Source organism: Vidua macroura, chromosome 6 (genome assembly GCF_024509145.1).
Source record: "Vidua macroura isolate BioBank_ID:100142 chromosome 6, ASM2450914v1, whole genome shotgun sequence".
NCBI classification, from domain to species: Eukaryota; Metazoa; Chordata; class Aves; order Passeriformes; family Viduidae; genus Vidua; species Vidua macroura.
In genome coordinates this window covers 23,553,428-23,566,067 of record NC_071576.1, presented here as the reverse complement: position 1 = coordinate 23,566,067, position 12,640 = coordinate 23,553,428, and the positions used below count along the sequence as shown (strand labels likewise).

At 44.8% G+C, this 12,640-nt stretch overlaps 2 protein-coding genes across 7 annotated transcripts in view; one reads left to right on the top strand and one right to left on the bottom strand.

The window, feature by feature from the left end:
• Positions 1-53: 53 nt before the first annotated feature.
• On the bottom strand, positions 54-10,525 carry ALDH6A1 (aldehyde dehydrogenase 6 family member A1). Its single transcript, XM_053980391.1, has 12 exons — positions 10,445-10,525; positions 10,202-10,264; positions 8,055-8,129; positions 6,538-6,699; positions 5,873-5,951; positions 5,038-5,340; positions 4,213-4,334; positions 3,777-3,966; positions 2,915-3,096; positions 2,324-2,503; positions 2,035-2,133; positions 54-1,592 (listed from the first exon to the last, which is right to left on the bottom strand). The coding sequence occupies exons 1-12, from the start codon at positions 10,496-10,498 to the stop codon at positions 1,488-1,490; spliced, it is 1,614 nt and encodes a 537-aa protein (XP_053836366.1). The 5' UTR covers positions 10,499-10,525; the 3' UTR covers positions 54-1,487.
• Positions 10,526-10,795: 270 nt separating this feature from the next.
• Positions 10,796-12,640, top strand: part of LIN52 (lin-52 DREAM MuvB core complex component) — a 78,947-nt gene continuing 77,102 nt past the window's right edge. For all 6 annotated transcript variants that reach the window (XR_008437540.1, XM_053980398.1, XM_053980396.1 and 3 more), the window contains exons 1-4: positions 10,796-10,825; positions 10,908-10,982; positions 11,157-11,194; positions 11,657-11,723. Coding sequence is in view for 5 of the 6 variants with exons in the window: in XM_053980398.1 (XP_053836373.1) it covers positions 10,807-10,825; positions 10,908-10,982; positions 11,157-11,194; positions 11,657-11,723 (199 nt within the window). In the remaining variant the exon portion in view is untranslated. The remainder of the gene's footprint in view (positions 10,826-10,907; positions 10,983-11,156; positions 11,195-11,656; positions 11,724-12,640) is intronic.

Genomic DNA, 12,640 nt, shown 5'->3' with positions numbered 1-12,640 from the left:
AATCATCACACCTATGTAATGTCTTACCAAGGAACAGTCATGGTCTGCAGAAATATATTAGCATGTTTTTAATTTGTAATCAAATTGCAAGGTAAGAATTTCCCTCTAGTGTATAGCAGAGGAAAAAAACAAGGTACAAACATTAGTGAATGCACAGCAATTGCACTATTATAGAGCTGTCAGTTACAAGGCATGTTTACCAGAAGGCAGGATACAAAGTGTTCACATTCAGATTGTTTAATTAGAACACTTAATGGTTACAATCAGTAGAAGAATATTACTTGCCATGGATGTTTGAGTGAGATCCCTGCAGATCCTTCATGGCTGCATCATCTTTCAGGAACCAGAAATAAAAATACAGGTTCTCCAGCTCCAAATGCACAGATTCTTAAAACCAGATTGTATATACCAAGTCTTACTCCTCTCTAGCAATAGGAACTTGCAGTCCCAAGAGTACATGACTGTGTTTGAGCAAATGTGACAAGGAGTCAATCAACCAACCCAAGAAATACAGCTACAATCAGGACAGAAAACCAACAGACAAGCCCTGGCTGCTTTGTGATTAAAAAAATGTGTTCTTTCTTCCTACTGACTTGTCTACTTAGGCTCCATTTTATTCAGATGCACATGATGCTGTGACACAAAGATACATATACATGGTTATGTTTCTGCTTCCACAGTTTCATTATGGTACAGGACGTGTAGGTTTGTATCCCTTAGCACAGGGAAAAGGCACCAAACAACTTTCAGCTATAATGGAATTGCTGGCAAGCTTGAGCATACAAGCCCCAGACAGAACAGGAACAGAAGTTTACAAGCTGTCAGAGGTACAGTGGTCACTGTAGCATACAAAAATTTCTTTCATCCTCAGACAAGCAATCAAATATGCTTTTCTGAAAAATCTATATGAAGCTATTTGCCAGTGTTTTGGAAACTGCTCAACAGGTGAACGACTGACAACTTGCTATCTTCTTCATATGTAAAGTCACTTCTATGAGACACCCAAGATGTCCCAGTTATGTCACTCAAAATTGTCACTCCCAGTTATGTCAGTTATGTTACTCGTCTTTGAGTAAGGTGAACTCAGAATCTTAATATGCAAGCTAAGGAGGTAAATAAACCTGCTACAAGATGCAGCCAGGAGTGAGTCACTGAGGCTAAAGATTCTGAAGTGAAAACCAGAGTTACGATCAAGTTCATGGGGTCTGGAAAGAAAAACAAATTAAGACCAATCTCAGTGGCTGCCCTTTCAGTTAGATAAGATTATTTAGTCTTTGAAAGGTTGTATGGAAAAAATTAGTTCAGCTAACCATAAAAACACTGACAGCGACAGAAAATCCAGACCATGAGTCGCATGAGCCTGCACAGTAACAGATCCTTGAGACAAAGGAACTTGCTATTCATTCCCAAGTAAAGGGTGATAGTCAGGACAAAGCTGGAAAGTGCAGCATAGAAGGGCACCAGGAACAGCATCTCCAAAGGCTGGTTTAGTTTCCCATAGTTGGCATAACCACAGCAGGCTTGGCAATGGTGGCATCTTCCTCTTTCCATTGAGAAATGATAGTTTTCAGCTGTGTATAGAACTGCACTCCCTGGAGGAAAGGAGAGATCCACATATCAGATATTTGCCTTATGAATTCCACAGGTCTACACTAGTGGTATATCAAACAGTTTTTGCTTTATCTAAACAGGATTGAGTTTTCTTCTGTGGAAACAATTCTTGTCAGCCTGTTCTTTTTACCAGTTTCACAAAGATTCTGATTCTGTGAGAAAGCTTGCTAGTTATTGCTCCCTTCTAAAATATCCTAAAAAGACCTGCATTTTTTTACTTAAGGGAAAAAGAACGAGAAATGGGCTATCTATGATTGTGACATGCATTATGGTGCTGTGATCACTGTCTGGTTTTCAGTTTCCTGGTTGAAATGGCTTCAAAGTCTCCTCACCAATGAAGTCTGATGACCATCTCCCCATTGCCATTTATAACATGATTTATCACCATTCAACCCAATAGAGTACTCTGAATCAGAAGGTTACCTGTTTGCCATAGAAATTGGTGTCCCCTCTGAAAGAAGCACGAGAGCCAGTGAAAGAGAACATGGGCAGAGGTACTGGGATTGGAACGTTGACACCCACCTACACCAAAGGAAAGCTGCCATATTAGTCACAAGAAGTAACAGATTGCAGAGCACTCTCCAAATGCTTCTGCATTTTGTTTTCTTATATCTGAGGCTGGGTGCTGCTGGCTGAGAGGGCAGTGATTACAGCTGAATGAACCCACTGTAAATGATGAGGGCTAAAAGCAACAATCCTAGCTGGAACATACCTGCCCCACATCTACTAAGTGAGAATACTTCCGAGCTGTGGCTCCATTGGTGGTGAAGATTGCAGTTCCATTCCCATAGGGGTTATTGTTCACCATCTCAATGGCATCATCCAAAGTGTCTGCTTCCAGCACCACTAGGACGGGCCCAAAGATTTCCTCCTTATAGCAAGTCATGTTTGGCTGCCAATACAAACAGTAGAAAAATCAGTTTGTATAAAGGATGTGATAAAAATATCGTAGTAAATAGGATATAAGAAACACACATGCTGTTAGTACTCATGATATTCCTAGGATTACTGGTCATACTGCATTGCCACAGGCCATCCTTCAGTCCTCCTTACCTCTTCACCATTTCCCATGCCCTGTCCTCTATCTAGTACACTAAAGAAGGCACCGCTTTTCATCTCCAGAGTGCTTTTTGTTTTTACTGCCTGCATTACAAGGAGTATTTAACTGACACTGTGCAAGGGAAGGCTGAACCATTTATGGTCTTTCTACCTAGTGATCATTGATTACTGACTGATCTGGCTAACCCATTTTTCAGCTGACCCTGCAATACACACTTGCAAGTACTGGTTTTGGTCATCTTACCTTGACTTTGGCAAGGATTGTTGGTCCAACAAAATTGCCATTTTCATAACCCTTCACTTTGACATTACGTCCATCCAGGAGAAGGCTGGCACCTTCTTTTACTCCTTTTTCAATCAGACTGCAAACCCGTTCCTTAGCTTGGGGACTGATTAGAGGCCCAAGATCTGCTCCAGGCTGGTCTCCTGTGAAGAGGCAGAGACACCAAATTTTTAACTCTGACAACTTCCTTTTCATAGGCATCTGGGAGATAACTACACTGGTAGGAAAAATCTGAAAATCCTGATGTTTCCGAGACACAGAACACAGATTTGAGACATTGATGAACAGGAACAATAGTCTGCAGCTCTCACAATCAACATGGAATCACCAGAAAGCCAAAATTCAACAACAGATTCTTCTCAGGAAGGAAACTTTTCCCCTTTGCAGCACTTTATTGAATATAAACAAAATATAATTCCCCTAGAATTAGTAACAGTCTAGATTTTTCAAAGTACTTGTTTCCATTTTTCTTTTTTTATTGTATGCTTACTACAAATTGGAAGGATCTGGAAATGAGGTTGCTATATAAATGGCAGATATGAGTTAAACATAGGATTTAACCTCACATCTCCAGTTGAAACAAGACTGATCCTGCAAACATTGCATCAGTCCCACCAGCAAGCTGAAAACATGTTCCTACCTCCGAGTCTAGGGCTGGGTTTCCCAATCCAGACAATCTGCTAGCTCCTACCCCTACACATCAAACTACATTGGTGGTGCCAATAGCTCCAAGGGTCACTACATGGTATGGCAGATAAGCTGACCTAAAAAGCTATGGTTGTACAGAAGTGGAGTATCTTGTAAGAATTATCTCAGTCCGTACCTGCATTTACTCGTAGATTTTTGGCTCTGTCCACAAGCTCTGGCAGCCATTTCTGAGCTTCTCCTACTAGAATTGCTGTAGACAGGGCCATGCAGCGTTGGCCAGCTGCTCCAAAAGCAGCTCCAACCAGCTGGTTCAAGGTGTTCTCTTTATTGGCATCAGGCATCACCACACCATGATTCTTGGCTCCCTGAAAAACAACACACACAGTCTCCCATTATTAACCACCCCAGACCGCTTCTTCTCTAGCCCTCTGGCAATGATTTCTTATAGTAGCTATGATTCTGCTACTAACAGGCTGGCAAGAGAGCAGCCTTACCACTTAGCTATCAGCAGCAAAATTCGCTTCTGCTGCTGAGTGGTGTGGTCTCTCTTAACAGTCACAGGTGACAGAGGTAGTCTATGTGCTCAAGTGTGCTCTGTTCAGAGACATTACCATGTTGGCCTGGACTCTCTTGCCATTCCGGGATCCTCTCTCATAGATGTACTCTCCAGCCTGATTAGATCCCACAAAGCTGATTGCTCTGATATCCGGATGGTCACAAATGAAATTCACAGCTTCAAATAGGAAATAATACATTATAACTGTGGTGCACAAATGCTTCCCTCTGTTCCCATCCCCACAGCACTACATCTGTGTATCTTTCTTATTGAAATTCTTGCTTCTGTGTTTCCTGCATCTGAGTTTCCTGAAAATCTGTCTGTGTAACTTTTCACTCACTTCTCAGGACACATACTCCCGCCCTGTCTTCATTCTCCTGGCTCTCTTACATCTCTTCATGCTTTGGGCACCTGCCAGGGTGTCTGAGCAATGCCAAAGTGAAGTTACTGTTCTCTATTTGTATCATCATGTCCTGAAGCTACTTGTGTGCTGTAAAAAATAGCATGTTAGGAGCCAGGATACTGCCATCCACTGTATACTCAGGGAGGCATTTAATTCTTGTTTAGGCTTCCTTGTGAAACCAAGATGATTTATCTACTTATTTCAGTTGCAGTTTAGGTTGCTAAGTAGACTTCGAGCACTTACATGCCTTGGGAACTCTGACCCCAATCCCCAAAATGTTGTCCACCGTATCTCCTGAAAGATCTGGTACAAGGTGACAGAGAATCTCCCACTCACCTTTCAGCTTCATCAATACAGCTGAAGCATCTGTGCAAACCTATCTAACAGCAGCAGTCTCAGACTCTCCAACTGGTACCTCCCACTGAGCACACACCACACCATGTACACTCATCAACTCCCAGGAAGGGTTGTTATTACCTTCGTGTTGTCCATGGATAATATTCAGGGTCCCATCAGGGGCACCAGCATCCTGAAACAGCTTGGCAAGGAACATTAGTGCTCCTGGTACACGCTCAGATGGTTTCATCAAGAAGGTGTTTCCACAAACCATAGCCATGGGGAACATCCAAAGAGGAATCATGGCTGGGAAGTTGAATGGTGCAATGCCAGCACACACGCCCAGAGGCAGGCGGTAGGTGTAAGTGTCCATGTCTTTAGTGATGGAGGGCATGGTCTCCCCAAGGATGAGGGATGTCACACTGCAAGCATGTTCAACCACCTCTGCGGCACAAAGGGCAATACACTGCTGGATGCTCTGTTAACGATTAGTCCCCAAACTCCCTTGACCCACCTCTTTCTTCCAGCCACTTCTCCCACAACTTAAAACTCATTGTGCTCCAGAAAATCCCTCTGCCAGGCATTGTGAACAAATTATGAATGGATTCTCTCTTGATCACACTACACATCATCGTGATAGGAGCACAGACAGAACAGCCCCAGTACAAAATGCACAGGTATAGTATTATTGTACAACCTGGGACTCAACCTTTGATATCTGAGCACAGGTGAGAATTTCTTATCCCTTTTTAGTAATTTGCAGTCACTCGTAGAAAAAGCTCTAACAACTTGAAAGTGATTTAAAGATACTCTATCTAAGAAAACTCTTCAGCTTAGAGCTACAATTGACACTTTTCTTTGAGTAGGGGGCTATAAAGGGATCAACATATACAGAGTAATCAGTTGCTCAGGAGACCTCATCCCTTCCTGTGGGTTCTCAAACCCCCTTCTTTAACAGGAGGAGCCAGCAGCTTACGGAGGCCTCGGAAAACATCTCCCTCAGCATCAGCCAGAGTCTTCCCTTGCTCAAAGGTGATGAGTTTGGAAATTTCTTTCTGAAAATGGAAAACACAAAGTTTATGAATGTTAGAAAAGTGTCTGCCCGTGAAATAGATTGCAAGGATAAGACAGAATTAACATAGAGTTGAACATGACAATGAATAGACTGAACAGAACTCAGAAAAACCTATACTGACTAATTTGCTCCTTATAAACAAGAAGCCAATAACCCACCTAGGTGACATTTTAGAAAAAATCATCCCAGGATGGCTTGTATTCTAATGCTTTCAGGTATGACACCACATACAAACCAAAAAATCCATCAGGGAAACCCAAAAACATAGTAACATACTTGTCTTCATTAACTGACACATATTCCATCAAGGCTCAAAGTTCCTTCTGTGGTCTCTTGGTAAAGGGACAAATTCAGAGTAATATTCCCTAAGAAGCGCTGCCTCTCTGTTACCATTTGATGGGAAGTGCTTTGCTGCATGTCTTGACAGTGTCTCAGTTGCTTCCTCGATCATGGCAACACCTCATCAAGAACTCTGTAAACCCCCAGTCTCTCAATTTAGTTTCTGAAATCAGCTGCAATGCATTCAGCATTGATAATAGCCATCACACACAGCCATGGTGTCTCACCAGATTGTCTTTGATAAGTTGTTGATAGCGCAGAAAGATTTGCTGCCGACTTAAAACCGATGTTTCTGACCAGTTCCAAAAAGCCTTTTTGCAAGAAGCCACAGCTGCCTCCATCTCACTGGCTGTGGCTTTCGGTACACGGCCAACCACCTCATTTGTGGCCTGAAAGAGAAAACAAATTGCATCAAAACTCAGCTTTTCCCATCTGTTCCCACCAACCATTCAAGAGTCCTTTCACAGCACACACCTAATATTCTTGTTCTACAAGGAGTTGTACTTCTGAGAGCAGAGCACAAAGGAAATGGCTTCCTTGATTGTACACAGAAGGCCTGGGCTATAACTGGAATAGTTCTGAAAACCTGCACTCCAAATATATCAAGTTAGGCACTCAGAAAACTACAAATGCAGTGCTGATTTCCAAGCTGGAGTTGAAGTGACTTGTCTATCTTGAAACTTCTAGAGAGTATAAGGCAAAAGTTTCTGTGGACTATGGTCTTTTCCCTCTCCATTGTCTTGGTTCATCTGGCTGTCCCTCTTGCACATTAAATGAGGCAATATTCCTTTGTAAAAAGCAGTACATGACTGTGCATTTGCCATTGATGTTAGCTAACCTATACCCCCAGGCCAAAGTACTATATTTATGTACAACTTTAATTCCATAGTATTTTAACTTCAAGCTTGTTGCCAGTTTAACCTCCTTCTAACGTTCTCTTTAAAATTAAATCTGCTTTGACATGACAAAAATTTCAGATATATCACTAAGAGAGAAACTACTCTAAACAAGTGGAAGAAAATTAAACAAGAATACTGCTTGCTACATAGAGACCAAATGAGCTTCATGAACATGACTTGCTGCTCTGATCATTTGCACAAAGCAAATGAACATAGAGCTTTACAGAGAAGATTTAGAAACTGCTGTTTAAAGGCTTACTAAGGAGGTCAGGAGGATCAGAATTCTGAGTGCAACCTCATTTACATTTGTCTTTGGTGGAGTATGTAGACAATAAAAGTGCTACTTATCTACTTTGCACTGCATAAATTCCAGCTCTGTGATTATTGTGGGTCACAGATAGAAGCTCTCTGAAAGGAGAGGAGCTTCAGCTGTCAGCATTTTCCACCTTTTTACTCTGAGAGTAATACCAGCCTCTATCAGGACTTCACGTTCAGCTGGGATCAAATCACACCTAGTTGATTTCATAAACAGAGAGAAAGACACCCTTCAGAAATTTGACATACTCATCACAGAGCCTTTCTGTGAAAAAAAAAAATATAACCAGAATTTAAGCTTCCTTTCTGGAGATCAGGGGCTTACTATGTGAGGGAGGTAAAGGTGATAGTAACTTATTCTGAGACTGATATTTCATGTGAAAAGGAAACTGAGAAGCTGTAGTCTGCCAAGTCTAAACCTTTCTCAAGAAATAGATATATGTTTTTCTTCTGCCACATCCCTGAAGAGAGGCACAGACCTTTGTTTCACAGTGATCACTATTTACATAAGCTGAAACCATTTCACTTACCGGGTTGTGGATATCAATCCATTCAGTAGTTTTGGACTCAATAAACTTCCCATCAATGAAGAGTTTGGTTGTTGGCTGTGGAGGTCAAAACACTGGACAGTGAGTTATTTTTGTCTCAACGTGCCTAAATAGCAATGTATTTTGTGCCATATTACATGCAAGCCTTCATCATTTACTGCTATGTGAACCACTAGAGTCTGGATCCAGTCTTCACAGCAAGACCCAGCTAATTGCTCTCTGCCCCATTTTGCTCTCTTTACACTAAAATGGCCAAAATTCTTTCTAAAAGCAGTTATAGAAAAAAAACATTCCTCTGCTTATGTTCAGAATTGTTTCAATCTATTTAATCAAAACCTGAAAAACTGCAACTCATAAATGTTCAGAAGAAACAGTTAATAATTCACTTCATGGGAATTCCATGAACCCAGCGCAAACTGTACCACTGTCCCATGTGCCTCCTTCCCCTCAAGCCACTAAGCAGGTTCATCTTTCCAGTTTATAGCTTCAAGCAGAAAACTGGACTTTCCCCATCTCCTGCTTGGTCTTGCAACTAAGAGCAAGAAACCTGTATCTGTGGGCTGTCCTGGCTGGCAGCACAGAAAACAAAATTTTCCCACTCAGATGAAGAGAAGGGACAAGGAAAGTTTGGAATAAGGAGTTCAGGCAAACACTGACAAGAACAGAAAGCAGAGGTAAAAGCTGTAATTAGCATTAGATAGGCAACAAAACTGTACCATGCAGGAGAACAAATTGTGACTGCATAAATTAAGAAACTAGAAAAGAGGAGTTGACATTGGGAGGTAAGGAGAGAACTAGGAGAAAGCAAGAACCAGTTAATCATGACACAAATCCATGACTTGGGGAGAACAGGTAAGAGAAAGGGGAAATGGATCTTCTGTATGAATAACAGAAATGGGACAGATCAACAGAACTGGGATATAAACCCAAATATATCAGAAAAATGAAGAAATTATGATGTGGAATTATGAAAGGGAGATGAGGACTTGGATGCTATCCAAAGTGTAATGAAGAGAAAGAGATCAGAAGAAGAATCAGGAACATAAATGGTACTGGGTGGACAAGTGATGACAGTGAAAAGTGGATGAAAGTGAAAAAAATTAGCAGCAATGTTAGTTGGAACAAATTGAGAAAGCTTTGAGATGAGAAAGGAACAGAAGTGTAAAATAAGTCTGTTAATGGACAAGCAAAACTTAATGATTTGGAAAGCAACACTGGAAGAGAATTAAAATTTAAAAGTTGCAGATGATTATGTAGCTGGACTCACACTTGGGAACAGAGGCAGAAATCTGTGCCTACAAAAACACAATCTCCTCTAGAACCTGGAAGGAAGCACAGGAAATCTGAGTTGCTTGACCGAGTTTCCTGACTGTCAGAAAAGCTGCTGGTCTAAAGAATGACAAACTCCTATGACTATCAGTCACTCCATCAGCCTCAGTGCCACCGAGGCTAATGCAATGGAGCAACAAGCTCCAGTGCTTTATGACCCACACAGAATTCAGTGCAATGGAGTTAATGTTTTTCTCAAATTGCTTAAAAAGGCTATCTCAAACATTCCACCTGCAACAAAAAATACTTTAAGCAAGCCAGGAAATGGTGAATTAAAATTAATTGCACTTTTCCCATAAGATCGCCACCTTTTTTTTATGTAGAGAATGCACCTGCTGTGGAAACATGGACTACTTGTGGCAGACTACTTGTGGAATTCTGGTTTCGAGTTCGGAGAGTGTGCAGCCATGGACAGCGGAGGAAAAAAGGCAGTACAACAACTAAAGCTGTTTGATACTGTCCGAAAGAAACCAGATCCTCTCTCTGTCGCAAACAGATGCATGAGGCCAGTCCAGAGCCACCAGGAGCAACGCGAGGTGACGGGCGGCCACCGCTCAGCTCCAAAGTCTGACAAAGGGGACATGGAACTTTTTTCCGTCCCTCCCGTCGAGCACGGGCACAGTGCCGATGTTTGTTCCGCCGGACCGACCAGGACCCACCGGGATTTCAGCCGAGCCGGCGGGAACGGCCTTAGAGCAGACCTGAGGGCAGTGTCCGGCGGGCGGCAGCGGCGGCGCCCAGGGCTCTCCCGCGCCTCCCTCCCCCGCCCACCGGCTCCGCTCCGCGGGACGGGCACTCACCACCGAGGAAGAGAAGGACGCGGCGACTGAGGTGATCCAGGGGGCACCGGCTCTCCGCGGCAGCTGGACGGGGGGCAAGCACAGACCATCTCAGGGCGGGTCAGGCAGCACCTCCCCTCGACCCCCCTTCGGCTGCTCCCCGCCCGGAACCGACCCCCCCGCGGGGTCCCGGGGTCAGGTGAGCCACGACCCCCCCGCGGCCCCCGAGCCGCCGCGGGCCGGGGCCGGGGCCGGCCGCCTCACCCTGAGCGCCACGCGGCGCCGCCCGCCCCACGCTCCGCGCGCCGCCGCCGCCATCCCGGCCGAGGGTCCCCGCTCCGAGGCCCCCGGCGGCGCCCCCCGCCCCGCCCCGCCTCGGGCCCCGCCCCCGCGCCGGCCGCGGCCAATCGCCGCCAGCAGTCGCTCTGGCCACGCCCCCCGAGGCCCCCGCCCCCCGTACCGAGCCGCGGATTGGCGGAGGGCGCCGAGCCGCCCTCCGAGCGTCACGGCCCGGCCCCGCCCGGCCCGGCGGCGGCCGCGAGAGCGGCACGTGGGGCTCGGGGGCGGGGTTTGTTTTCCGCGCCCGCTCAGCTCGGCCGCGAGGGCAGTCACGTGAGGCGCGCGCCATGGCGGCTCCGGCGGACGGTGAGGCGGGAGGGCCGGGCGGCGCCGCCGCTCCCCCGCGCCGCTCCCCGCCCGCCCTCCCCTCACCCCCTCTCTGTTGCAGGCGCCGACCTGGAGACCTCGCTGCTGAGCTTCGAGAAGCTGGACCGCGCCTCCCCGGACCTGTGGCCCGAGCAGCGTAAGTCCGGCGGGCCCGCGGCCCCGAGTCTGACAGCTCGGCGTGGGGTGGGGAGAGCCCGACCGGGGCCGGGCCTCCTTGGGGCAGCTGTACGGACCGGGCTGGGCCCGGCGGGGTGACGGTGCTGCCCGCAGAGGCGCTCACTCCGTGCCAACCTCCGCTTTCTCTCCCCAGTGCCCGGCGTTGCCGAGTTCGCCGCCTCCTTCAAAAGCGTGAGTGAGCGCTGCTTTGCCTTTCGCGTTTCTTCCTTCCGTGTAAAAGTAGATCGGCGGGTTCTCTTGCGCGCTTTGCATCTTCTATGAACCGTATCTCAGTAATAAGTCCAGTATATGCTACAATATACCTTTTGGTTTTAATGTATCTTTTATATAAGTGTTTCTTTTTTATACCTTGCGTAGTTCACTGTGTATGAGAATTATACTTTGGAAGCAATAAGGAGTTTTAAACTTCAGAAAATCCTGGTTTTCATACTGATTTTTGGCTTGTGGATGGTGGTATGCCGTTTTTAACTCTAAAATGTCCGGGAAAAAGCAAGATTAAACATAAAAATATTTCTATGGAGCACGCTGTCATATTTTTGCTGTCGGTGTAACTATTTTCAATACAGATTCATTGTATAATTCTAAAAATGGACTTTTCTGAATATGAACTTCTATTTTTTTTTTTCCAAACAGCCCATTACAAGTTCTCCTCCCAAGTGGATGGCTGAATTAGAAAATGATGATATTGATATGTTGAAGGGTGAGTATGAATATTGTGGTCAGGAATTGAGGTTGCCAGAACAGATGGGAATTCAGTACTTACTTAAGAGGCTTAAAACACTTGTTCTTTAAATGTTTTGGTGGTGGCCTTATGGCCTGAGATCTCTAGCCATCATATTTGCAGAATCTCTAACTCTTCATCTTGTTAATTATAGACATGTTTATTAAACCAGTTGTTTCCAAGAGCCTATCCTGATGTCAGTGGTAGGCTGATTTTTCAAAATAAGCAATGTAACGTTGTGTATATTTCAGTCACCTCCCTTAGCCTTTTTAGCACCATGTAAGTATAGTGAGCATCTCCTGCATTTTGAGAAGTAGCATTAATTTTTTGGAGGGGCTCAGCTGATCAGTTGTTGAGTGTCTTAGACTTGCTGATTGACTTGTTCAGAGATGTTCTGCGTGTGCGTGTTCCCTCGCAGATCCAGGAGCTCCAGTGCAATGGTGAGGCTGTACGGGCAAGCTACAGCAGGGTTAGCTAGCATGTACACTTGCTTCATGGTGTAGCTGTTAGTTTGCACTAAACATCCTTCAGCGTGCTCTGCCTGTCATGAATTCTGGATGGCAATGTCTGATCATGTCACAGTGACGTGTCACAGCTACAGAGTGAAAGTGAGATGGTTTAACTCTGACTCGCTCCAAAAAATGAGCGTGAACTCACGTTATTAATGCAGTTAAGTCTATTCCCTTGCATACTTTTATATAGCTTGTTCATGTTGCAATGTGAACTTAGAGGAACTTCTAAAGTATAGGTCAAATTGCTCTTTGCAATGGAGGCAGATTAAAGCATGAAATAGAGTCATGGCTGTCTTTCTCCTTATGTTATAATTAGGAGTGGAGTCAGCTTGAATTTTGAACATACACTGTTCACTGAAACAGATCCTGACAGAAGTATGGCTT

Coding starts and splice junctions, on each gene's coding strand:
- ALDH6A1 (XM_053980391.1), bottom strand. CDS start 10,498: ATGGCGGCGGCGGCGCGCGGAGCGTGGGGCGGGCGGCGCCGCGTGGCG. Junction 3,097..3,776: donor AAATCTACGAGTAAATGCAG/GTACGGACTGAG, acceptor GCCTCTTCACAG/GAGACCAGCCTGGAGCAGAT. Junction 1,593..2,034: donor CCAATTTCTATGGCAAACAG/GTAACCTTCTGA, acceptor CCTTTCCTCCAG/GGAGTGCAGTTCTATACACA.